At 44.5% G+C, this 26,967-nt stretch overlaps 1 protein-coding gene and 1 non-coding gene across 6 annotated transcripts; one reads left to right on the plus strand and one right to left on the minus strand.

The window, feature by feature from the left end:
* Window positions 1-1,778: 1,778 nt before the first annotated feature.
* On the minus strand, window positions 1,779-1,937 carry LOC115813490 (U1 spliceosomal RNA). The gene has a single exon (XR_004025353.1). It is a non-coding gene; the product is annotated as a U1 spliceosomal RNA (small nuclear RNA).
* Window positions 1,938-3,486: 1,549 nt separating this feature from the next.
* On the plus strand, window positions 3,487-24,788 carry ppm1bb (protein phosphatase, Mg2+/Mn2+ dependent, 1Bb). Of its 5 annotated transcripts, none has more exons than XM_030773787.1 (6): window positions 3,487-3,807; window positions 17,044-17,889; window positions 18,622-18,739; window positions 19,628-19,739; window positions 20,273-20,330; window positions 24,471-24,788. In XM_030773787.1, the coding sequence occupies exons 2-6, from the start codon at window positions 17,059-17,061 to the stop codon at window positions 24,498-24,500; spliced, it is 1,149 nt and encodes a 382-aa protein (XP_030629647.1). In that variant the 5' UTR covers window positions 3,487-3,807; window positions 17,044-17,058; the 3' UTR covers window positions 24,501-24,788. The 5 variants fall into 5 exon arrangements, with proteins under 5 accessions (XP_030629647.1, XP_030629643.1, XP_030629646.1 ...); XM_030773783.1 differs by lacking the exon at window positions 24,471-24,788 and adding an exon at window positions 21,383-22,678; XM_030773786.1 differs by lacking the exons at window positions 3,487-3,807; window positions 24,471-24,788 and adding exons at window positions 4,016-4,040; window positions 21,383-22,678.
* Window positions 24,789-26,967: the final 2,179 nt, after the last annotated feature.

A 26,967-nucleotide genomic window follows, 5' to 3' on the forward strand; every position in this document is an offset into this window, starting at 1 on the left:
TAAGACACTCCACCGGGCCATTGCTTTGTGGGTGCTGTCTGGTTAAAATGCTCCGCAAGGCCATTCCTTTGTGGGTGCTTTCCAATTTATACACTCCACCAGCTACTGCTTTGTGGATGCTGCGGAGTGGTGCAGGTCATACACACCTGAAGATTGTCGCAGACCTCCTCCATCATGGCAGATTCAAAGTTTCACCCCTGGTCACTCTGCAGCTACTCTAGCACCCTGAACCCACAGGCTATAAGATGACTCGGTGATTGCTGCCTCCACCATCTCCTTGATGTTCTCGCCCAGTGCCTGCCTCTTCTCCAGGGGAAGTCGGTGAGGGTGTAGACAGATGGGACCTGCACTGCCGATGTCAGTGTGGTGCTGCACTAAGCTGGTGTGTGTGCGGCCCTCATCTGTGGTGGCAAAGATATCAAAGTGGATGGAAAGCAGTTCCTGAGGCCTAGCACCCTCTGGTGCCCCTACTGCGCTGTCACCGGCTTTGTGGTTGCACACTCCATTCCCCTGTCTTGTTCTGGGGCTGCCTGATGTCCTTCCTAGTGCAAACTCTTTTGTAGAACAGCATTGACGGCCCCTCTTGGTCATCTCCCATGCGACGTTGGTGTCTGGAGTCACTTTCCTTCCCTATGTGGAGTGAACTCTCACTGGAGTTGGAGACCACCGCCCATTGCTCATCTTCTGAGGCCACTCAGTATCCTTCTCGGAGTGGATTCTTGTTCAGGACAGTTGTGACAGCCTTGCATGGAACCTGTCTGCACGGGACTCCCTTGAAAAGGCAAGGCAGGTGGGGGCTGCAAGGACAAGCCAGGTGGCCCCATGGGGTACACTGGTGATGGTGGAAGGGAGATGAGTGTGCTGGGTGAGGGTCCCCTCACTGCGCTGGCTGACTGGAATCTCCTGATGGCTCGGGGTAGGGCTCATTATAACGCTTCACACTGTGGTCCTTGTTCTTGCAGCACCAGCATGTCAGCTGGCCCCTCTGGCTTGGATACTCCCTGGCCTGCCTTGCTTCCACAGATGCTTGGTGACCCCGTGGTGTCACAGCTGTGCCTCAGTGTCCTGGCTGTCTAATGCAGCAACTCATTGACTTCTTCAGGGCTAGTCACCCACTTTGCCCACCTCTCTACTGGGTTGGGAGGTGCGTCTTCCACCCCACTGCCGACACCACTGTAGTGTTGGGAGAGTGGAGGAAAGAAACCGGTTTCGGTGCCAGATTCAACACAGGAATTGTTCTTTATTGGTGGCGTAGCAATTGTGAAAAGAGCATACACAGTACTGTATACAGAAGGGTTGAAAAGAACACACAATGTGAGAAAGCACAGGAGGTAATCATTCTAATGAGGAAACACAATGACGGTAAAACACGCATTTCACATCACACGACACAGGAAGTAAATCTACACACTACAGTTTACTAAATAAACACTAATAACAAAAGGGGGAGTGGAGCATCAGTGCATGCTGGGCATAGGAGAATCAGTGTCGGCAGCAAGCCACGGACACTACAGTATAAGTTTAGGATTAAACTTAAAATGGAGAAATTTGACCTCTGCATTTAACCAATCTGGTGTAGTGAACACACACACGGAGCAGTGGGGAGTCACACAGCTGCAACACCCCAGGAGCAGTTGTGAGAGGGTTAGGTGCTTTGCTCAAGGGTACTCCATGAACATTCACTCCCTCTGCCCCCCCAGCTGGTTTAGGGGATCGAACCGGCAACCTTTTGGTCCCAAGCCAGGTTCTCCGGCCTTTAGGCCACAGCCGCCCCAATATTGAGGAGAGCAGGAACGCAGTCCGCCACTACCAGATGCAGTTGAGATTGCCACATTTGGGAAATTCGTAGGGGTCAACACAGCCAGAGTGCAGTAGCTAAACCTCGCCCTGGGTAAACCACATTCTTGATCATGGTATCTCCCCTGCCAGGTAAGTATCCTTTTTTTTTTTTTTTAAGTTTAAGATATACAGCAGATCTAGGTTTTAAAATAATTTATAAAATAATTTAATATACCTGTATATGTTAAATCCTGTACACTGTGGTAATTTTATTAAATTAGCATATCCAATAAAACAAACATTTTAACATAATGAGATACTTTTGTGTCTATGTGTTTTGTCTCATCTCATAAAACTGATGTCAATAAAAGGCTGGGCTGACATATGTTGAGTAATAATTTGAGAAGAAAGACACAATCTGAAATTGTTAAAATTATTTGAAAGACATTCAGAAGTGACAGCGTCAAAGATGATATATTGCCACATATTTCACGCTTCTTCCAACAGATTAAACCACCTTGCATGTTTGACTATTCACCCATAGACGTGTTTTGGCTTGTGTCTATTTCTGATGATAGTCTATTTGGGAGTGCCAGGACTGGATTAGTTCATAGGCCACAGTAAAACTTAATATTTATCCTATACATTTTCTCCTCGTTTCTGACTAAAATGAAGTCAGGGCTTTACTGCAGCCTTAACTGCTGCTCTCTTCAACAAAACATCTTAAAGGTCAGGCTGTCTTAAACAAATGTTTAGGGATCTGTCTGTCTCTATTCATCTCTCATGACAAACTGGTTGGATTTGTTAATAGTGTATTAGTTAGAGCTTGTGAATAACATCAGGTTATCAGTAACCAATGTTGTCTTTAAAATAATGGCAGCATTTCTCTACTGTTAAAAATTCTGTTCTTATTGTTGAACAACATTGCAGATTTTTTTTAATTAGTACATTTCATTCAGTTTGTACGGTGTTAACCTGCAGGCACCATCCTTAAGTTTACAGCAGTGTAAACACAGAGGTTTCATTTTTAGTCATCGTCATCAGTTGAATGTTCAGGGAAAGACAGCTGGAGGCCAGAAGACAATTTCTAGCAGAAAATGAGGAATGAGATCCTTGTATGACTTGGGGTCTTCACTTCCAGAAAATCTTGCTTATTTGTGATATTCAAATATCATAGCCTACATCTAGCCCTCTAAATAGGACGTTCTGAGTTTTGGTTATCACAAAATCTAATTTGCTCGGATGTTTGAGTTAAACGAGTCATGTTGGAAGAAATGAGTTTTAAAACTGCGTATGTATTTACAGACCTGTTTTTCCTAATTAAATCAAGCTGTACTCTTAAATGGCAAAAGAGTGATTACTTTGATTTTTGCTCTAGTTGTACTCTCTCTGATCTTTTGTGGCATTCGTGAGAAATTTTACATCAGGAGTCACTTCTGACAGTTTGCTAAGCTATACACCAACTTGGTTACAGCAGGCCATAGCCAATACGCTACTAGCACGTGACGTAAGTTTATTCAAGGCGTCACTAACTGAAATGACAAGACCATAACCAATAACAGCTTACCATACACCAGCGGTATCCATAATAGTCACACAAATTGTCCAATTATAATACGAGTTTTGTAGAGGTTTGACCAATCGATGAGCTACTTGTGGAAGCAGTTCCTCCCGTTCACCAAGACTCTCACCCGAAGGAGATCTGTCTCCCCAATGGAAGAGAGAACACAGTTCGGATCTATTTAAATGTTTTGTGTAGGCTTATATCATGATCTTTTTTCAGTCGAGATAGTAAATATTTAAATATTTAAGTCGAGAGATTGTCAGGGGGACTGTTTTGGTGTCCACCATGCATAAAAATTTACGTTATCAAAGCAGAGAATTGCCGAAAACGGAATTATCATCCCTCATGTGAAGTCTATGGTAGTTGTTTTGTATAGCAGAAATTTGAACAAAATAGTGTCTCAAGGAAACACCCGAAGCGTAGAAACTGTATTCTGGACGAGCATTCATTTAATTTTCGAAAACGTAAGTATTTTAAGCGTGTGTGAGAAAAGGAGCTGGGTAGCTAGCTCTGGCTGTTCATTTTAACATGGCCTCACAGTTCTCTGTCGGTATGCTAACTCGGTTAGCCAAGTGTGCTACCTTACAGAACTACACTAACCTAGGTTAGCTAGCATAACGGCGACATACTAGCCTGTGTGTGTTGTGTGCCTTGCATGTTGTTGAACTATAACGGCAGTTTAATGACGCTAGTTTAGGTACAAATTATTATTGTATCGATTTATACTTCACCGCATATTCTTTAACGACCATACCCTTGACTCTGTTTGTTTTTGTTTGAGGTTTTATGGCTTTTGTTGTCCAGCAGTCAAATACAATCAGCAAACAAGCCCGTGTAAGAAATAATCCAATCAGATCAAGCAAAATACTGTACTATCCTATCTTTCCCGTGCGTGTGCAATACCAGAAATATTGGCCGTTTCTTTTCTAAGCCAGCGACGTTTATAATTGCTGGTTCTAAGAATTGCTCTTGGTCGTTTGGTAACCGTCCTTTTTTTTGACTACCACTTTATATTTTGTATCTCAAGATCTGCGGGTTCGGCAAGAGCCACTTGTCAGTCATATATTGCGTTAAGTGCGCCTGTCGTTATACGGGTTCGGGGCCTGCAATCCTCCACCCACTGCTCCCCTCCTTTCGTATGTCTCTGGCTGTATAATCAAAGGATTCTGGACACTTCGTTAAAACGGTATGAACAATCCATGTTTGGTTTTCTTTGCTTTGGTTAAATAGGGCCTTAGGTTCCCCTTAATCAGCGTTGCTGTACTTTACCCTGCTGTGACTCGTTGTATTGACACGCAGAGTTAATGACAGCCGATGTAAGTTGAAGTGGTTTCACAATTAAATGAACTTTTTAATGTCGTCGTTGAACTTTACGTTGACTGCAGATTTCTGTTGAACCGGTAAGTGCAGTTTTTGCTTACTGGCATAGTGGACGAAATGAGTAAATGGTTAAGTATTTGTAATATGAGTTCGTAGACGTACACTCGAAGAAATCCATTCATAAATTAAGTCAGGCTGATTACTTTCTCACGTCTCTGTAACACCTGATCAGTGTTACAGCGTCGTCTACCCCATCTTATCTCAAAATCTTGGCTGGTGACATTAATGCTATTATTAGGTAGTTACATTTACTGTCCCTTGGTTTTCCTTCAATTCAATGTCCTACATACCAAAGTCGTGTTTTCTAACAAGGTGCCACACCTGGAAATGTGCTATACCATTATGAACCAGGCATGTCTAAATAGCATTGCTATGTCATGATTCTGCTCACAGAAATATTGTAGCTTAAACTGAATGAGCATAACAAAGTCAGTTGTGGCATGGAAACTCTGGGGTTGTGGAGTTTGGATTTTTTTTTTCTCTGTGGAATTCTTTGGCAGTAATGCATCATAAAAGTCTCGAAACAGCAAATCAGCCCTTGGAATCGTCTGGAAAAAAGCAGCGCAAAAAGTCCATGTGGCAAGCTTGTCAAAGCCTGTCTCCAAGCGTCTGCCAGGAGAGGGTTAAAATCTCTGGAGAGAGGCACCACAAATAGAAAGTAGTGTTGTAATTCAGACTTTGACACATGGATTCCTGTATGAGAGATAAACAGACAGTTTATGGGTGTAGTTTAGCAGCTTGAATCTTCTCTGTTTGTCCTAATCAGTACTGTGATAAATGGCTGTGTTACTTGAGACACAGCTTTGGTTCTTTATAAAGCACACTATCATTATCGTGACTGTCTGTGAAACTTTGACCCAAGGACATTGACTCTGCCTCTGTTAGGTGTGCTGACTGTGCAGCATAAACATCTGACACTGCTTGGTCAGTGATGCAGGAGTCAGGTGTCTGTATGAGCAGGAGGAAGATACAGGTCTGACAGGCATTGTTATTACCAGGGGAAAAACCCCTGAGATTGTCTCTGTGGTGTTCCTCGAAGTCCCGTCTGATCTGAGTTGGAGGTAATGGAGGTGTAAGTGTGATTTTTAAAGGGGAGGTGCAGATGATGCTGTGGGTAAATATTTTGAAGGAGGGGAGGAATAGCAGACGGCCCTCCGGAGAAGCCAGAAGGAGAATGTTACGCAGCTTACGTAATTACTCACTCATGTCCCTTACCTGTGAAGGTGACAAGCCCCTCCCTCATCACTTGGCAACGTCAGCAGTGTTGAGCTGCTGTTTACAAAAGCTTTAAGTAATTTGACTAAGCTGTCCTTGCCTTACCTTGTGAATTATGTTGAAAGGTTAAGATTGATAAAAACTGACTGGACATGTGTTTCATTTAGTTTGTTTTGGGTTTTTTTTTGTTGTTGTTGTTGCTAGTTGACAGTCCTTGTTTTGATAGTGTGGACTACACAAATCAATGGGCTCTGTTTTTTTGTTTTTTTAACATTCATGTATAGCATGCTCAGTATGAGTTTGCTCTTTGGCTTTCTCTGGGAGAGACATTGAAGTATTTGATACCTACGAACATCAGGACTTCTCATTGCAATTCTGATTATTTTCTATCCTAAAACTTTCTAATATTCAGTATTTGTCATTGGTTCATTATCATATTCCAATATATGCCTTCCTCATAGGACGTCAGTCAAAATTTAACAATCAAAACACGGTGTGTGTTTAAAAAGTTATCGTCGCCAAAACGGTGCACCAAAAGGTTTCAGAGGAGAGCAATCTATTAGTGAGGAGAGCATGCTTGGAATGCTATCAAGAGATGATCTATCCTTCCTGGACCCTTGATGTTGGCAGACTGAGAGGGTGGGTGAGCTGGGGTGGTGGGGGGGGCTTAAGCCGCAACGTTAAATAGTTGGTTTTAAATCTTGGCCAGGTGCGTTGTGCCAAAGACATGTGACGCTGGTCAGCTTTCCCAGGCATTTAGATCAGAGGTGTCAGTTAGGTCACAGACACTCCGGCCAAAAGAGACAAAACTGCTGCCAGACTTCAGCGGAGGGTCAGGCTTTGTTCGAGTTGACCAGGACCATCCAGATTTGCTGAAGCAACCTCAGGGCCCCACTTAAGCACACTCTTAACGCTCAGCCCTCGGTTGAATTTCTGAGAGGGAACTAGTCGCACGCTTGCTTTTCTCTGTCTGTTTTGATATCGGTGTTTTTGGTCCGTCTTTACGTCATCCGGAGTGAATCAACACTTGAATAAGCATGCGATTCGTCTAAACACACTGATTAGCTTAGTCTGCGTCCCTCTGTGGCTGGACCGAATGGTCACGATTACAGCACGATTGTTTTCGCGGCGCTGTGAGTGTGCTGTGCGGTCACTAACACCTTTCAGATGAGTGTAGAAGAAAAGCCAGCCTTGAAGCGTCTGTGAGAGTGGAGGTTGCGGTGTGCTCTTGAGGTGGCGAGGGATGCTGGGTTAGAGATGGGTGGTTTGGATCGCCGCCTTCTGCTGTTAATGCCCCGTTATCATGGCTGTATAAGAACCAGCACTTTGGATCCTGGGCACACCGATTCCCTTGACAGAGAGAGGGGGATTACTGTCAAGAGTTGGAAATGAATTGAAGGAGAGGTCTCTGGCTCTGTGTGTGTGTGTGTGTGCGCATGCGCACTTACGGCCATCATTTCATGGACTGTGCTGCATGAATGCATATGAGATGTAAGGTTTTTTTTTTTGTTTTTTTTTTAAGGCTTTTGTATGTTTTAAGGGCTTGGCTGGGTGTTGGCCAACATGACTCAGGATTAACACTTTCCTGTTCCACTTCTCCACCTATTCCACACTTCTTAAAACACATCGATCATTAAACGCATTCGTTTTTGGGGGTTAGTGATCAGACTAGTACCACAGCAGTTTTGATCAAGAAGAGAGGACACAGGAAGGGTGTATCGGTGGCTTTTCTCACGCTCAAAGAAGCACTGGGGTTTTCTCACCCACAGAGTGGCAAAGACTACATATCCAGCATTGCCCATTTTCTTATTGACCCTTTCGCCTTGTTTGATCATGTAAAAAGAATGTGGGGGGGGGAGCAGAAATGTTTGTGTGGGCATGTGTCTATTAGCAAGATCACTTTGTAATGTGTACTACCCAGAATTATAGGTGGTTGGATGACATTTACCCTGGTCATGGATTCATCTGAAAAATGTTAGCCTAACTGAAATGAGGGTAACATGTGATACCAGGTTCATGTTGGAACAGCCTCGTCCATCAGTTTGATAAACTTCAGTATGGGGCTGGGGAAGTGAAATTGGTATTCAGTTTATTTATTAACATCACCATCAGCGTTTGGCTAGAACATTAGTCATGCCTGCTGAGCTAGTGGAACTGTATTAAATGCCGAGAGCTTTGCAAATTTGGTCCACAAATAGTTCCATGTTGAAGGCGCTTAACTGTGAAATGTTTGTGTGGTTCTCTTGTGGATAAAAAAAAATGCATATTACAGACATATCAGAGGTTGTGAGTCGCTGAATAAAGTTTTGAAGTCGTTGATGTTTATAATGAGTTTGAACTTTCTGATTTTCCTGTTTCTTTACAGAGATGGCTATGGCAAGTTTAAGTGTAGCCTAACTTAAAATGAGAAGTGAATAATTTTTGTCTTCATTTTAATTTGGAGTTCATAGCAGTGAAAGTGTTGTTGACAAAACAGTTAGCCAAATCTTAATGCCTTGGGCGAGAAGTTTGTCGACCTGAAGACAGATGGTTTTCGAATGTTACCTCACTGATTCTCTCCAGATGTACATTCATTTGTAAATAACGTTCTTTAGACAAAACAAGAACAAATGCAGGAGTGTAACATAACGATTCCCTTATTAGCTGAAACAGTGCCTCATTCAATTTGTGTAATTTACGCGAGAGCACGTCTTTTTGTCCTTTTAAGAGGATAAAGCACATTAAGGCAATGATAATTTAAGTAGTTTACCAAAGCTTAGCTAGGTTAACTACAGTAAGGAGTAGTCCTCCGTCAGGCATTGTGATACGAGAGCACACACCCAAACAAACCGAGCATTCGCCTCACAAACAATAGCATTCACCTCTGTGACCGTGACAGATCACGCGTAATTCACAGCCTCACCGATGGGTCGACGTTTCCCTCAAATTCAATTATCTTGTTAGTCGCCGCCCAACCAGCTGTCCCTCAGTCAGCGGTTATTCACAACACATCTACCCGCCGGTCGCACGGTGAGTAGAATGGACGCCTTGTCTCTCCGACCGCCCTCTCTTTCCATCTACCAGTGACTTCTTGTGAAAGCGCCCATTCCTGGATATCTGCTCGGTGATGTTGTCTTCCATTTCTCTCTCTCTCTCTATTTTTCTTGCGACTCATAGGTGACCGCTTAGACCGGGGCGCTGGAGCGTGTGTTAGTTTAGCCTTGGGTGCCTTGGAGGGAATCAGAACTACAGGGCCCACATTGCATCTGCTGCGTGAATGCTTTTCAATGGCATTTAATGCTGTGATAGAAATGGTCTCTTGCCCAGTTCCATTACGCCAGTTTTGAAAAAAAAAAAGGAGGCTTTTTTTTTTTTTTTTTTTTGATGTGTGTACAGAGATCGCTATCAGACTGCCCTTATTCGTAAAACACAAAGCCCCACCCCCTCCACTTCCCTTCCTCACCAAAATCTGTTTTCATACCCCTGGTGTTGATGTTGCTTCCATACACAGAAAACACTCCTGATTGGAGAAGAACTCAGACAAAAGAATGCTACCCAGGAAGTGATGGCCTGCAGCGTTTGCATGTTGTGAATGTGATGTCATCTGATGGCCAGAGAGATAGTCTGTTAGAGGTACAGCTCTTTAGTGGTTTCAGGGGTGAGGCGTCAAATGGGAGGCCACGCCGACAGTTGCCAGTGCTGGCCCGGAGTTGACACATGTGCAGTTAGCAGTTTAGTAAACAAGATGCTATTCCCTCTGTGAGGGCTATTGCCAAGGTCTGGGTTTTGTAACCAGGTTGGTCAGAGTAGTGATTGTTAGGTAAACTCTAACATCAGTGGAAGCCTCCAGCAGTGTATTCATCTCCTACCGTGTAGTTTTACCGTAACAGCCAGAATACTGAGTCTACCCTTTATCTGTGTTGACCTTTATAGGTGTCTGTGGGGTTAAACCAGAAGTTGCACAGAGAGGCAGTGCTCTTTACAGCACTTGAATAAAAAAACAAAACAAAAAAACCCTCAGTTGTCTGGCGTTGTTCTGTAGGCTACTGTTTTTACTGCCATGGGCCAGTAGACTGACAGCAGTTCACGCCCGTGCTGTTATGCAAGTCTGCTGACACCCACTTCCCTCTTTAATTGATACTGAGCCTCTTGGCAGCCTTTTTTTTTTTTTTTCCTGCGCTGTAAGGGCCTGTGTTTCAGGTTTCATCCTGTGGTTTTGACAGAAACGAGTGGCCGACGATTGCAGTTTCGAGGTGCAAGAGGTCGAGACTCTGTGGTTTCGACAGAAGGGGGTGTGATGTGAGTGTGAAAGAGTGTGTGTGTGCGCGCGCGCACGTGTGTGTGTGTGTGTGTGTGCTTGCGTGTGTGTAGGAGTATGGTAGTGAAGTAAGAATTCCTCTTTGTCACATATCTAGAGAAGCTGGCGTATTTGTCTGTTAAAATAGTTGAGGAAGTAAGCGTGGCTCCTTACAAATCCTCGGCTGATACAGTGTTTGTCTCAATGCGTGCGCTTGTGCAAGAGTGAAAGGGAGGTGGGCCGTGGTTTTGTGTTTACTCAGCTGAGCTTAGCTGGACAGATATAGCCTTTCTCCATAAAGGGCCTTGTTGCTCATCTTTTGTTTTGATGTCTAGGTGATGCAACAGGTCCTGCTTTAGCTTGGGGTGTGCCTGGAACAATGAGAAGGGACAGCAGAACTTCACGAACGCTTTTTCTAACGCGCAAACTCCAGAGCGTTCCGTGTGGGCGTGCAGCAGAGCATTTCTGTTTTGACAACTTTGCCTCTGCATGTCACGGACTCGATATTTTGTCCTGGACGTAATAGCGTCGTGTTTATTCTGAACTGAATCAGTACTTGGAATTATGGGTGGCAGCGATGGCGTTCATTTGGCCAACAACACAAAAATACCAAGACGCACAGAGAACTGCTTTGAAGTAATGAGGCCTAAACGTCCTTTAAAGAGCCGTAGCTAGCTTCTCCCGATTTTTTTTTTTTTTTTTTAATGAATAGGTTTTGAAACTTGCGCTCCTGGATGTTTGCTGCAGCGTTTTGAAAACTATAGTAAATTTGTCCAGCACCAAATGAAGTGAATTGTTAGCCATGAATGTATAACTACCTGGTACCAAAAACAGTCATTTTGATCCAATATTAGGTGTTTTTATGGCGAGTACCGGCAGTACCTGTCTCGATACAAAAACTGTTACCTTTTTGATGGTGCAGTGCACATTTTCTGCATGCTTTGTTTAAACATTTTTAGGGAGCGATATTTTTTTTCTGTGAGGGCTGTAGTAATCTTTTGACTTGAGTGACAGGTGTTTGTGGAATACTCAGTTGCACTTGTCAGAGCCTACGCAGTGAAAAGCTGATCTCAAAAAGTTTTAAAACTTCTTTCAAAATTAATTTGAAAGGAATGTTTGTTTACCCTGTTAAGCAGTTATTCCCTGAATGTCAGAAACATTTTATCTTTCAAGTCCACATTAAGTTCTTTCTGTTTTGCTTTAAATTGAAGTAAAAATAGTACAGTTTTGGGGGAAAAAAATGAAATCATAACATGTTCACCCGTCAATAGTTAATTGCAAATAATAATTTAAGTGTAGAATTTGCACCAACTGGCGTAAGGTACAACCACATGACGCCTCATTCTCTGACCGGCTCTTGGCTACTGTACAGCCGTTGAGTATCAGTTAACCCAAGTAAGGATACACCCCCCCCGGTCTGAGACCGCAGTTGTGTGCGTGTGTGCAGAGAGGATCCGAGACCACGTAGTATTTATCTGTGCACAATCTCTTAGTCATGACGCATTGAGGGCGCTTTTATGAGTTCCTCAAACAACAGTAGAGTTTAGCGTAAATTAGCACATTGATAGTTAGGTATTGGTCAGCCCGCCACAAATGCGTTTCAAATGCCTTGCCCTCTGTCACGGGTGTGTTATGGGCGACAATAGGTAAAAATATTAACGACAATAAACAATTTACTGATCACAGTTAAGCTCTGTCCTTACCATGTCCTGAAATGCATTTCTTTTAACAAGTGGATATATTAATGATGGTGAGTCAATTTATCCAGCGTCTAATGCCTAATGCATTTTTTAGGACAGATATAGGCTCCATGACTGACTGTTTTTGGGTGTTTATATGTACATATGATTTTACAGGTGTAGCGCCTCTGCTTCTCGACTTAAATCAGTAATGAGTAAACAGTCTTACAACTGAAATGTCAGGGTAATGACAAAAGCAGGTTTATGAGACTGATTGTCGATTTATAGGCCAAAGCCATTGTCCATTCACATGTCAAAGTAAGTTTTGGAGGTAACGCCTACTTCATCGCTTACCTTAGTATAGCCACTACAACAAATGCTATAAAACCTCAACAACAAGGCCTTAGATAAAGACTAATTGACCTGAAGAAAATAAATGTTTTATAGACATGATGCCAGTTATCACTCAATGGCTTTTAACTTATCTTATTTGGCCCAGTTCCCTAGAGCTGAGGGCCAAGCCTTGTTTTTCTGCAGCGTGTTATATGGAGGAAACTCAAGGTGTGTGTGTGTGTGTGTGTGTGTGTGTGTGTGTGTGTGTGTGTGTGTGTGTGTGTGTGTGTGGAGGACGTGCCCTGTCCCAGTATGATGCACGGCCTACAGTTTGGACACTCAATGAAGTTAAGCCCCTTGTTTAGAGAGGAGCACTCAAGGTTGCTTGGCAACGCCACACTGTTGTCTTTATTTTTAGAACGGAGCACCGCTTCGACGGCCAGCCAGATTAAAGAAAATGGGGGTAGAAGTCACAAATGTGTTTTTATCGGGGCAAGGGTTAAAGGGTAGTAATGTGTTTCTTGGTCTCTTTCACTGTGCCTTCTTGTACACACAAAGGAAGGGCTGGACCTGATAATAATTTGCTGACTCCTCATACCACGCCGGCCTGGCACGACCAATGTCCCCCGCCTCCCAGTCAGGACCTCCAGAACTTCCTTTCGGAACACAGAATCTCATCGCACCCCTCTGTGGGATCCGAGCAACCTTTATCATAGACTTATAAACCAGCAGATTAGTCAGGTTTCGGTTACTTCACTACGCTCTCAGCGCACTGTCACAAAGTGTTACATTGTCTCGCTGGTTAACTTGGTTTGAAACAGGCTGTCCTGATCGTGTGGCTTTCTTGTTCTACATTCCTCTGTTGACCTCTGGCAGCCAGACCTGCCATTCCCCAATGTCTGCCCTCCTACCCGCCCAGCCACCCGCCTCCTTGTTCTCACGGTCGCTGTGGCCCTGAGGCATGTGGCTCACATACTTCTCCAGCCTGGATCTTAGAGCTCCTATTGACCCAACAGGACTGTGACCTTGTCTGTCAAGCCTATGAATGTTGGGTGACACGCGGGCGATATTTTGGAATGACCCCCCTCCCTCCCCTCTCCAGCGTCCACTGGAAGTGAGTCATGAGATCAGTTGGAATAAGAAGGCATGATCTACCGCACTGATAACAAAGCACTGCTGAGGTCAGCTGGCTAAGCCTTGTGCACAGTTTGGCGAAGAGTTTCTGAATTGGCGCGGGTCAAGCATGGGGCTAGTTTAGCCGAATAGATCAGCTGATCATCTCCAAGTATAGTTTGCCACATGACGGCCTTCTGAGTGACCCAGACAGTCACCATGTTTTGGACTTAGAGTTAGATTTGCCTGCTTGTCACTTGATGATGGAGGCAGCCCATGGCTTCTAATGCATGAATCGTTCCTCAGTGTCTAAGATAACAAAATACAGATATCTGTGTTTCTGTCATGACAAATGATCCGACAAAAGGATGTCTACAGACCAAACCCAGTGTTTTAAACCCCCTTTCTACCACAGGTATCTCTCAGTGACAGAGGAAATGGTTTCAGTGTCATCAGATGTTACTCATGCTATAATGAACACACATTCACACAGCTCATTGAAACGAGTGTGGCATTTCAGCAGCAGTTACAATAGTTTTTGGTGATGTGGTTAATAGTAGTATATTGTGCTATGTGCTATGACACATCTTGAGGGTATTTGAAAAGAGGATTTGTTGTCTTGTATGTTTACTCCAGCCTTGAGTCGTTTAGATTTTTTTCCCTCTGTCAAGTAAACCAAAAAAAAGAAAAAAAAAGGCCAAATAATAACTCAGAGGAAATGGGAAATGTTGGCAGTCCTCTTTTGTATGAAGAGAATAAGTAGGTTTGACAGAGGGGTGGGGGTTTTGTAAATTTAGCCTTTTTCTCCTCCACGCACGTTTTTGAAAAGCGCTCTCTCATTTCCTGTTGCCCAGTGCTCTTCATTACTTTTTGATCTGATAGGACAGAGCATGCTTTCTGCACCTGGTTGTGTGTGTGTGTGTGTGTGTATGTGTGTCTGTCTCTGTGTGTGCGTGTGTGTGTGTGTGTGTCTGAAGCAAGAGCATCAGAAGGTTTCTCTGTGATGCTAATTACCAACTCTGATCAAAGCGATACTACAGGACAAACTACCAGACAATACAGCCTTTGAGCCCCCCCCCCCCCCCCCCCCCAAAATGACAGTCCTGGAAAAAAAAAAAAAACAGGACTACCTGCTTAATCATCGGATTTAAGTTGGTTCATGGCTGCGTGCACGTGTGGATTTAATTTTTCCATTCTCAGCTCGTTTCGCTACGAGATCCCTTCACTCTGAATCAAATCCATCTCTGTAAAAAAAAAACAAAAAAACAAAACGAAAACTGCCATGGAGTCTGCCGGAAACCCTGTGAAAGTGACCTTAAAAAGTAGCTTATCTGTAGGTGTGAAAGAGGCTATCGTATGAATGGGAGAAAAGGCGGTATACCGTCCCGCCCTTTGCCGGATTGCTCCAGAAGCCTGTAACCTAAGCTGAGGCGTGCGGTATAAATAGTGTGGCTTTCTGAGGGGGGGTGGGGGGGCTGACCAGGCTGATGGGCTGGCAGGACGAGCCATGACACTGCACAACAGCCCGAGCCTAACTCCCCACCCTTAGAGCGCCAGGCTCAGTCCCACACCAGCACACAACCGCCTTTTTTGGACACATGCTTGCCATGCCTGTCGTGTGTGTATGTGTGTGTGTGGGGAGCAGAGGAAGGCAGTGGTAACTTTGTCGTGGTCCAGGCTCACGGGCACCGCCCCTCCGCATAGTTTTTCGGGACGGTCCCAGCGTCGGAGCGGAGAGAGAGAGAGAGAGTCTCAGCGGGGCATGAAGGGTTCGAGGTGAACTTCTGATCCCTCTGTGGACACTGAATCTTAACCTGGAACCTGCTCCCGCTCACTTACACTGTCCCCTCTGTTTCTTTCATGGGAAGAACAGACCTGGTTAACTGTTACACAGAGGGAAACATCTAGAGAGTGAACACTTTGAACTGAGCAGGCAGCAGCAGCAGCAGCAACACCGTGACCCTCAACCGAGAACTCTCTTGCCCCTCTGCCTCTCCCCGTCACTGAGATTAGTTGGCAGATCTTGTGGGTTTGTTTGAGAACAGCGTTAGTTTGAGCAGCAGGTCCTGGGCCCTGGTAAATGATTGTGCCGCTAATGCAGCAGCTCCCATTCCATTTATCTAATGGCTTACTGAGGCTTGTAATACATTTCAGAATCTATTCCTGGAGCCTTGTAATGGTCTTAGGGTTGAGGTTTGCTCAAAGCAGCTTACAGCTGCTCTGCTCCTCTCTGTAATCCTGTTCTCAGGTGGGGAACCGTCTTCGAGAAAAATATGTTTTGCCATCGTCGGTGTATAAATCGACAGCAGTAAATAACCGATGCCACATTTTAAATTTGTTTTCAGAAAATAATTATGTATGGTAGTATAACTATAATGGGGCTTTGAGTGAAGGATTTTAAGTTTTGTACGTGTGTGTGTGTGTGGGTTGTGTAATGGGGTTACGTATGTACGTGTGTGAGAGAGAGAGAGAGAATGCGGGGGTTGTGAAACTGAATGAGATGTAATTAAGAGATGCTAACACCAGTTTGTCTCTGTCAGGCAAGTCCAGAAATGACGGCAATAGATATTTGAGTGGAAAAAGTGATGTTAAGGCCAGTTTGCAGGAACTGACACACCTCTCGTCTCTGCGTGCATGCGTAATTCAAGCATCCGACAGATCCCTTTTTTAAACACAGATTAGATGTTTAAATCATTGTACTTCAGCAAGGATAGGTGGTTTAGGCTGAGGTTTGAGAGAGCATTTTCAAAGCGTTGTGTCAGTCAGTTTTAAGGAAGTGTACAGAATGATTCCTATTGAATGATTTCAGCACAGGGAAGAATGAGAAGTTTGTTTCAGCGTTGGCGATTGCTGGTCTGATGCGTCATAGCATGTCATGTTGGTGCATATATGCAGACAGGATAGTTTATCGCTGTTGATACAAGCTCACTTAGCAGTAACACATTAGCACACGTTTGTTCGGACAAAACGAGGCAGAGGACAAAAGCATCGAGTCTTGTCAGTGCAATGGTTTTCATTTGACACACAGTATCAAATTTGAGGCTTGTTGAAACTCGATTTCAATCTGTTGGACTCGACAAATTATGCCCTCCGGTCATGATATTTTGTGTGGGTGTTTTCTGTGTGGTATTTATACAAGTTGTTTAAATTTCCCTTGCTTGGTGTATGTACTTTTGTATCTGTAATCTAAACTTGGATGAAGAAATTCTTTCAGTACTCGCAGTATGCAGGGGCACGTTTGTCTCTGCTGATTCTGTTCACGTAGAATTAATTTCCACGTTGTGAACAACAGGAATTTCATGTCCATTTCTTAACTGGTGTAAAAGTGTGTTGAGCCTTACTCTCAGATAGAAAGAGAATGTTTTGCTGGTGTAGTTCCCATCACCACAAGTGATGCACTGAGGTGACTCATGTTTTCTCTCACGTTCGCCTTCCTCTTCTAGCTTAATAATGTCGGTAACTAAAACAGTGTGTCGTATTGCGTTGCAGGAATGGCTAAATGCTGCACTTTGCATTTCCGCCCTCCCCCGTCTCTGTCTGTCTCTCACTGTCTGTCTCATTCTTTCTCTTTCTCCTCTCTCTCTTTCTCTTTCTATCTTTCTCTCTTTCTTTCTCTCTCTCTCTCTCTCTCTCTCTCTCTCTCTCTCTCTCTCTCTCTCTCTCTCTCTCTCTCTCTCTTTCTCTTTCTCTTTCTCTCTGTTCAGACGGTGCCCTGAGCCATGGGGGCGTTCCTGGACAAACCGAAGACGGAGAAACACAACGCTCACGGCGCGGGGAACGGCCTTCGTTTCGGCCTCAGCAGCATGCAGGGCTGGCGGGTGGAGATGGAGGACGCGCACACGGCCGTCGTCGGCCTGCCCCACGGCCTCGACGACTGGTCCTTCTTCGCCGTGTACGACGGGCACGCCGGCTCCCGCGTGGCCAACTACTGCTCCAAACACCTGCTGGATCACATCATCAGCAGCAGCGAGGACTTCCGGCCCGGGCCCGACTCGGTGGAAGGCGTGAAGAGCGGCATCCGATCGGGTTTCCTGAAGATCGACGAGTACATGCGTAACTTCTCCGACCTGCGTAACGGCATGGACCGCAGCGGCTCCACGGCGGTGGCCGTCCTCCTGTCTCCGGAACACCTCTACTTCATCAACTGCGGCGACTCCAGGGCCGTCCTGTGCCGAGCCGGGCAGGTCCGGTTCTCCACGCAAGACCACAAACCCTGCAACCCGCGCGAGAAAGAACGCATCCAGAACGCCGGCGGCTCGGTCATGATCCAGAGGGTTAACGGGTCGCTGGCCGTGTCGCGCGCGCTCGGGGACTACGACTACAAGTGCGTGGACGGCAAGGGCCCCACGGAGCAGCTGGTGTCGCCCGAACCCGAGGTGTTCGAGATCGCTCGCTCGCCGGAGGAGGACGAGTTTGTGGTGCTGGCCTGTGACGGCATCTGGGACGTGATGAGCAACGAGGAGCTGTGCGAGTTTGTCCGCTCTCGGCTGGAGGTGTGGGACGACCTGGAGAGAGTCTGCAACTCGGTGGTGGACACCTGCCTACATAAGGTAAAGAAAAACACCAGCACGCTCATACATCCTAGACTATTGGGAATCAGCCAGCAAAACATAAAACATCCAAGAGGACGCTGCCCAGATTTGACTCTGCTGTTAAGGCCATTATGTATTTACACTGAAGCAATTGATTCATGAGCAGATTGGAAACTGTTCTATTATTTTAAACTCTGGACGAGAGCTTGACTGCCTCTCTGTTTATTTTAAATGTACGCTACTCCACAACCAGCAATTGTTTTAGTACGGATAGGAAGACGTGTAGACTCATATGTCTTGGAACTTTCCAGAACGTTTGACAGGCTCTCTCTCGAAACTCATTGTAACCTTCGCCTGTTCCTCCCCTAAAGAGAACAAGAAATAATCCAATATTTTGTGTAATGTCCAGTGTATCCCGCTTCTTCTTCTTTCTGCTGTGTCCCACCTCTGTTCATTTGTTTTAAGCTTTGTGACATTCTGGGCAGTGTTTCAGCGCCCATATCACATATTTCCATCTTGTGTAAACATTTGGAAGTATCGTATGCAGCTCCGATGCATGTGAGTTTATAATAGAAACCTGTAGTTGATCACAGTTCGGATCCTCGTTCTGTCTTTCTTTCTGTCTTCCTCCCTCTTTCTGGGCTTCTTTTGCTCTCTGACCTATGTACCATAAACATACGCACACACACACACAAAAGATAAAGGGTAGATTCTTATCCTTTATGAACCTTTTTTTCCCCTCCCACCCAGGGGAGTCGTGACAACATGAGCGTTGTGCTGGTCTGTTTGCCCAACGCGCCTAAGGTGTCAGAGGAGGCGGTGAAGAGGGAGGCCGAACTGGACAAGTTCTTGGAGTCCCGCGTAGAGGGTAAGAGGATCTTCCCTGTCCTTCAGAACCTCTGAACACTCGCTCACAGTGGAGCCAGGCCAGTCATGTTCACCTCAGTGGACAGACCCTGTGGAAAAATAAGTCATTGACTGCTTCATAGGCCAGTTCCCTGGAAATTCTCAGACGGGTAGTCAGCCTTCACCACGTCGTTGAATGCGATTAGTCCCTTTTTTTTGGGGGGGGGGGGCAGGGTATATGTTTTGTTATTCAGTTTTTCTGGCGTGTTTAAAAGTTGTGTTTGGATCACACTTTTCTTTGGTACTCCTCTGTTCCTCATCTGCTTTATCTCAGTGAAATATTCTGGCAAGTTCTAGAATACACTGTATTGTCTCAGGGGTCGTGTAAACTGCATGTCTTTGAGGTCGAATAGGGCTTTGCGGCAAAGCCACCCGTGGATGACTAATTCTGAGGAGTTGTCTAGACAGTAGATGTGTCGACAGGCGAATTCTCCAGTGAATTGTGTTCTGGAGTCTTCATTAAAAGGGTTTCTTATTTGTGGCATCTGCAGTGAAGTCAAGATTTACATTGAGTTTAATATTTCAATATACGCTCACTGCTGTTGAAAGGAGTTGAAGTGGACACACAGGGTGTTACTGAATACTCCATGTAGCAGTCCATTAGCAGATCCTGGTTGTCCAGTGTCTGTGCAATCTGTCTGTCTATCTGTCTATCTATCTGTCTGTCTATCTATCTATCTATCTATCTATCTATCTATCTATCTATCTATCTATCTATCTATCTATCTCTCCCATTGTTCTCTCTCCTCCCATTGTTCTCTCTCCTCCTGTTGTTCTCTCTCTTCTTTTCTCCCCCCTCTCTCCCTCTCACACTCTCTCTCATACTCTCTGTGACTTTTTCTCCGTTCAGAAATCATGGAGAAGTCGGGGGAGGAGGGGCTCCCAGACATGATGCATGTCATGCGCATCCTCTCCAGTGAGAACATCCCAAATTTACCACCGGGAGGTGGACTAGCCAGCAAGTAGGAAACCAGCCCCTTCACTCTTCTGTCCCTCAGAACTCACCTGAATTTACTGTTTACAGTTACTGCTCTTTGTCTCAGTGTTTTGTTTGTATTGATTTTTTTTTAAATAAGCAATAAGAGCTTTCACTTCCTCATCTCTTATCTCACAGTTAACTGTACAAATGCACTTAAGGCTGCTCTATTACTTGTGTATTGGCAGGCTGCTATCTACAGATTACTTGAATATTGGCGGGCTGCTATCTACAAAACAACAGACATTAAACGATTAATCGATCAAGCTATAAATAAACCCGATACACTCATAGCATTAGCCGGTAGCGGCTCCACGCGAGAGCAGTGCGGAGTCAGCTAGCCCAGGAGCACCAGTCTCTTACTCAGACTTAGGCAGAAGCTTACTGTTCTCTGATCAAATCAGTCCTTTAATGCGTTTGTGTTAACCTGCCGTCAGTGGTGCCTTGTCTCACACCGATTTTGTGTGTGTGTGTGTGTGTGTGTGTGTGTGTGTGTGTGTGTTTGGTCTCATCTCCCAGGCGCAGTGTAATCGAGGCAGTGTACAACAGGCTAAATCCACACAGAGAGGAAGACGGGGTGAGTTGTGCCCTTTATCAATTCTCACTTTAAAAAAAGAAACAAACAAACAAACAAAAACAAAACCGAAAACCCACCGTGCCTGATAGAGTCTGGTTTGGTTGCTTTGACGGGCTTTGGAGTGCATCTGCTTGTCTGTAAGGCCTACGTCCAGCCTCATTAGACTCCACTTCTCTCACCGCGTGTCCTCTCAGCTGCACATATGGTAGGCGTCTGCTTCGCCATAATGAAAGTCCAGAATCAGAGTGAATCATCAGTGAAGGGTTATTATTATTTGCCTGTGTCGTTTAAAGCGCAGTGTGGGTTTCTCTCAGCCCTGGCATTTCACAAACTCTGTTTTGCCTAGACTCAGTGTACTGTTGGGTTACGAGTACGATGGGATATTGAGATTGTGTCCTGCATAGGTGTAGGTAACTTTCCTTTTTCAAACAGACAAACAAAATCACTCATGAGCCGTAAGCTGAGGGATTTAATGTAAACATCCATACGCAGGCATAGGTGATTACTTACACAGCTGAGGAAACAAAGTGCCTTTCCTGGAAAAGGATATCAGAGCGTTACCTTGCATTTCTCCTCTCGGTCTCTTTCTGTCTGTATATCCGCTCTCAGATGTTTTGTGTTTGTATGTCTAAGGCAGAAAGAGCTGACGTGTGTTTCAGCAGAGAGAGTTTTACCTCTGACACATCGATGTCTCAGCCAATGAAAATGAGTGTTTGTGTTTGTTTGTCGCTAAGCAGACGTTTGTATATGTCTTGTCTATTCCGAGACTTGCTTTTGTTGTTCAGTTTACACACACACACACACACACACACACACACACAAATGCACACATACAGAGAAGTGCAGCATTCAGAGCATCCAGTTTTGAGTTGTTTTCGTGGAGTTTCGCCCCGTTTGTCTTAGTAAACAGCTCTTTGTAATGGTCGGGGGGGCAGAGAGTGAGATCTTGTGGAGGCAGCCCGAGCACCCATGGGTCCTTGTTGTGGGTCTCTGTGCTGGCTGGGCCAGTCTCTTTACCTGCTCTGTCCACTGACGCTGGCGTCTTGCACCAGGACGCTGAAGGAGGCGCTGCCGCTGAGGACCAGGGCAGTGCCACCGCCCACCTGCTGGAGGCGCTCCGCCAGTTCCGCATCAGTCACCGGGGAGAGTACCGGCACGTTCTGGAGGAGGCGCTCTCCAGCTACCGGATGTCCTGCGAGACGGGCGCCCAGCGACCCAACCCTACGGAGGAACCTCCCTCTCCCCCGCCCTCCCCCGCCACAGAGCCAATCAACTCAGAGGAAGGGCCGGACGACGCGGCCGACCCCGCCCTCGACGAGACCTCGGACCCCTCCACCGCATGACTCCTGTCCGGCTGTCCCCTCTCCTTGCGCTCCCTGTTCTCTTACTCCCTCCCCCTCCAGAGTCAGAGATCTCATTTGCTCCCTGGGTGTTATGTGGCACGGCCCTCCCCCCTCCCCCCTCCAGGCTAGAGCACAGTTCCAGCACAGGTTTTTGGTCATTAGCTTCAAACAGCTTGCACCGTTGTTGGCAAGGTTGCATCAGAGAGAAGGCTGTCTGTGCTGTCTCTTTGTCTCATCAACTGAAAGTAATACTAATCCACCGCAAGTATTAATCTGAGGTTTTAGCAAAGTAACCTCAGGGCTCAGAATGCTTTAAAAAGGCTGCGATGGTACTGTGATGATAAAGACACAGTAACCAAAAACCTGCCCTGTCACTGTTAATGAGGATGACCTTGGCATATCCCAGCTCTCTCAACAGTCACTCAGCACTTCAACACTGATCAAATGGGCTTGTCAGTGAGGCCCTTAACCTCTTTGTGTGTGTGTGTGTGTGTGTGTGTGTGTGTGTGTGTCTGTGTGTTTTTGTGGTTATGTAACCATCAAGGTCTCTCCTAACAGTACAGTATCTGAGGGCCTTCCCTGTGTTTGACTTGTTAGTATTTACTCACAGAACGAGCAAAGTCTAGAAGGGAAACTTTGTGTGAGTGCTGCTTTAGACAGGCTGGGACTTGCCAAGGGCAAAAACGATTGGTCGCTCATGTGCTTCTCCCGCACATGCTTCTTGCAAAATGCAATGCATGGGTGTACTGCAATGCATTCTGGGATGTATCGGCAGATTTTACAGATAGGGTTTGAGTGTTTTAATAGATAACTTTGGTGATAACTGTATGGTTTTGTGGTTGTGTGTGTGTGTGTGTGTGTGTCCAAATGTCCTGCCCTGTGAATATGTGTAGGAGAATGGTGAACATATGAAAGGGATTGCTTGAATGGTTTCTGCATTGAAAAGATTAAAAAAAAAGATTCAAAGAGCAAGGTGTGTGTTTGTGTGTGTGTGTGTGTGTGTGTGTGTGTGTGTGTGCGCGCGTGAGGATGTTGTCTTTCTCTTCACTCCATGTAACCTTGTTTAGATTGATCTTTCCATTTCTTCAAGATGGGAGTTTTAATGTCAGATCCGTTTTTGTGTGGTGACTGATATTTGCTTGATGCTGACCTCACCACTGAATGGATAAAATTAGGAGGGGGAAAGAAGCACAACCAATGACAATGTGTTAGCACAACGAAAAAGAACCACAAATGATTTCTCTGGTGACATGACCGCTGTTCTCCTGCATTCCTCCCCCTTCTGAGAACAAACAAACAACACTTCACTAGAGTCAGTTACTATAACATGTTGGTGAAAAATGAAGCCTGTCAGTCATTGTTGCCCTGTGAAAATGCTAGCGGATTTCTACCGCAGAGAATCTGTGTAAGTAACTTTCAGATAAACCAAAAAGATATCTGCTAGAGGAACATGCATGGATGTCTGTAATCTGCAGAATTTGCACAAAATTCATATTAGCGTATATACATATGTATCTGGTATTACCTGAGTGTGCTTGAAACCAGTCCAGTGAAACCAAGAGCAACTCCTGTCCAGGTGGAGAAATGTTTTCAACAAATGTTTTTGTTTGTTTTGTCTCCCACTTTTTTTTTTTTTATTCTTCCTGATATCACCACCACCTCCTCCAGCTTTTTTTATTTTCCACAGCACCTCCTCCTTTAGTCCAAACGGAGTTTTCTTGAATTACTCCTCAATGCTTTGAGATTCATTTCAAAACGTGTATCGTCCTAGCACTAACATATCAATGCACGGCTAACGCATCATCTCATCAGCCTCTCAGCATTAACCTTTTAGTACCGTCTTATCTCTCTGGACACTGCAGACATCTTCACGCTCTTTTCACTGCTACTGTCTCCTTTTTCTGTTTTCCTTTCTTTTTTCTTTTTTCTTTTTTCTTTTGTGCAATTAAGCGGTACACGCAGCGAGTTGTTTTCAATGTTTTGGATCTGAGATCTTACCGTCCCTTCTGGGTAGGACGGTTTGTGTTCAGTTTGTTTCACGAAGCGGTTTTTAAACAAATAAATCTCATGAAAGAATTACTCCCCTTGTTTATGTGTCTTTTGTTATTATTTATGATTTGTGAAGGGTTTTTTTTTTTTTTTTGAGGTATAAAAAGGGAATTCTTCACATTTGTAAGTGGGTTTAGTCTTGCCAGGTAAGTCTGGTTCAGGTGAGCTGTAGTGAGACTTCACTCCTCAAGCTCATGCTCTGTTTGTTTGTTTGCTTGTTTGTTTCTTTTAATCTTTTCTTTTACAGTGATGCTTTACCCCTGTACTGTTCCTGATACTCTGCTGGTTTTTAATGTGAGATTGGATGTGGAGATAATCAAACTTTTCTGTGCTGAATCACTTTGACGTGTTCTTATTAGTGTATCCCACTGTTTCGTTCTGTTTTGATGTTTACCACAGTTAAATGACTGTATATGGGTTTATGTAGCTTCACACAATCTTCTTTAAGATGAAAAATGCAACAGAAGTATATCAAAAATACTTTGATACTTTTTGTTGTGTTTACTGAATGTTGCTGTGAAAGTTCTTTGAACTCTTCTGTCTTGTTGATGTGGGGTTATTTTTGTTTGGTTTTTTTAATGTGAAATAAGTTGATGCGATCCTGTTGGACTGTTGAGCTGATTTTTAGCTGTCTCTCACCTCCACACTCCTTTGTTTTCATTCTCATTTAGCTCATTGTGTTTTTTTTCCTTTGTTTTCTTGTCTCTCTCTCTCTCTCTCTCTCTCTCTCTCTCTCTCCCTGTGACAGAGCGCCGGTGATATGGAAGATCCCTGGTAGCCGGGAGAATCCCGTCCCTGTCCCCGTGTTCCCAGTTCACACAGAGGAAATTCCTCGCTCACTTTGTTTTGTTTTTGTTTTTGTTTTTTTAATCCTGAGACATTCATAGGAAATCTAAAGGGGTCTGGAAATAAACACAAACACAAAGCATACACTTGTTTTAAAGAATGACAAAGCTTAAAAAAAAAAAAACAAAAAAAAAAAAACAGATTTTTTTTTTTTTTTTTTAAAGAACTGCTGCAGCATCATGCGGTAAAGAGAAATCATTTTCACCCAGGGTCTCTTTTCACCTCCTCCTATTATAATAATAATAATAATAAACATACAAACAGACACACAAACAGACAAAAAAAAAACAGAACAAACTCAGGCTGATGAGGGGACTTGCTTGAGGAGGTGTGGCATGGCCCTGGGGCGGGGCGGGGCGGGGCGGGGCAGGGAGGGGCCTGGGTACTGATTTTGGTGAGAGATTTTGGACTCCACAAGGCGAAGGCAGAACCAGTTTGCTTTTGGGAGCAGGATGGAGGGAGTTTTTTTGTTTTTGTTTTTTTTTATCGTCCGGGGAGCTCAGGTTGGAGATGCTCTTCTTCGCCTGTGCCTCTGACGTGCCTGACTGGCTCAGCCTCTCTGTCACAGGCATTACACGTTTCACCGCGGTGGATTCCTCTGGTTCCAGAACCTTCTCCGCCGCTCACGCAGCCCTCCTCTTCCTCACCTGTTCATCTGGGATGTCGAAAGACAGAACAACTACAAACAAACTCTTTTCTTTGTGTTTTCGTTTTGTTTTGTTTTGTTTTACTGGTTTGTTTTTTCCTGTTTCTCTCAAGCTCCTTGTCCTGCTAAATGATTCTAATCTTTTTTTGTTGTTGTTGTTGTTGTTGTTGTTGTTTTTTTGGCTGGGTTTTTACTTCCAGTGTCAGATGCTACTTCCAGTGCTTGCTGTAAAACATACAAACAGACATCAGTAGAACACTCATCTGACTGATTAGAAATGTCACACGTTCATCTAACAGGAAGGGAGAAGTTTATACTTTAAGACGGACTGATGGACAGGGACACTCCGTCCCTGTGGATACTGAGACACACACACACACACACACACATATATATATACACACACACACACACGCTGTGTGAATGATCCATAAAGCCGCTGTACCTCTCTCCCCTCCTTCTCTCCCTCCATCCCTCCTGTGTTAAACTTTTCCTCCTCCGTACTTTTCCTCTTTCTCCTGTTCCCCATCGGCCCCCCCCCCCCCCCCCCGTGAGCGATATTACTACATGGTTGAATCTTTTGTACGGGGGCAGGAGGGCAGGTGTGATGTGAGCTCAGACTGTGTGACATCATTAGTATTGTTTGATTGCACTCACATTTGATGACAAGCAAAACAAGTATATATGGAATAAAATAAAATATTTACGAAGGTAAAGATTGTTAAGAGTGTTTCTAAAACAAAACTGCGGAATATGTTTGTATGTGTGTACACACACACACACACGCACACACACATATGTATACACACACACATACACATCTCTTGACTATTCTGCTATTTTGCAGAGAGAATAGTCAAGAGAACCTATACATGCATACAAACATACATATATATACACACACACACACAAATATATATACATATTTACATATGTATAAATATATTTATGTATGTATGTATAGGTTCTCTGGACTTCTCTCAGTAGTAGAGCAAAGGGAACCTTATCCCCCTTGAGCAGGCTGACAGGTACTTGAATATTTCTGATGATGATTGATTCTAATTGTCTTTCTCCTTTTTTAAATCTTGCCATAGGGTTGATTTGTTAGTCCCTGACTTTGAACTGTGCCTGGGTCACAGGACATTTAGCTTTGGGTGAATGTACCCTTTGTTCACATACACACACACACACACACACACACACACACTCTCACACACATTATGACATCACTTTTTTATGGACTCGCGCGCCATTCCACACTTGCATGCAAGTATTGATTACAAGGCGTATAATTTCCTATCCATTCTGTACAGTCTCTGTCATACAGACGCATCCTCTCTCTCTCTCTCTCTCTCTCCTGTCTGCATATTTTACCCATTGACTTTTTCAGCGTTATAGTCCTGCTTGGCGGCTCCGTTGCCGTAGTTACATATGCTCATGAGGCCTTTTTGGACTTTCTTTATCTTCTCTTTCTGCCTCCCCCCCTTTTTTTTCTTCTTCTTCTTCTTCTTCTTCTTCTTCTTCTTCCTCTTCTCCTTGTTGATTGTTTATTGACTTCATCTGCTCTGGTGTGTAGCTTTAAAATGAGTGTGTAATTGAATTTTATTGAATGATTGTTTATGTATGTATATATATATTTTTGCAGTTTTTTTTTTCCTCTCCCACTGGTACATTTTAATTGTAACCATGTATGCTGGAAAGCCTAATATTATTAATGGATAGAATGATTAAATTTACTTATCGATTTCCAATT

The sequence above is a fragment of the Chanos chanos genome, chromosome 5 (genome assembly GCF_902362185.1).
Source record: "Chanos chanos chromosome 5, fChaCha1.1, whole genome shotgun sequence".
Lineage (NCBI taxonomy): Eukaryota > Metazoa > Chordata > Actinopteri > Gonorynchiformes > Chanidae > Chanos > Chanos chanos.

Bases quoted from the DNA above. Each gene is read 5' to 3' on its own strand.
- ppm1bb (XM_030773783.1), top strand. From the start codon at position 17,059: ATGGGGGCGTTCCTGGACAAACCGAAGACGGAGAAACACAACGCTCAC. The intron at 17,890-18,621 runs GTAAAGAAAAAC...CCTCCCACCCAG, and splicing joins TGGACACCTGCCTACATAAG to GGGAGTCGTGACAACATGAG. The intron at 20,331-21,382 runs GTGAGTTGTGCC...GTCTTGCACCAG, and splicing joins CACACAGAGAGGAAGACGGG to GACGCTGAAGGAGGCGCTGC.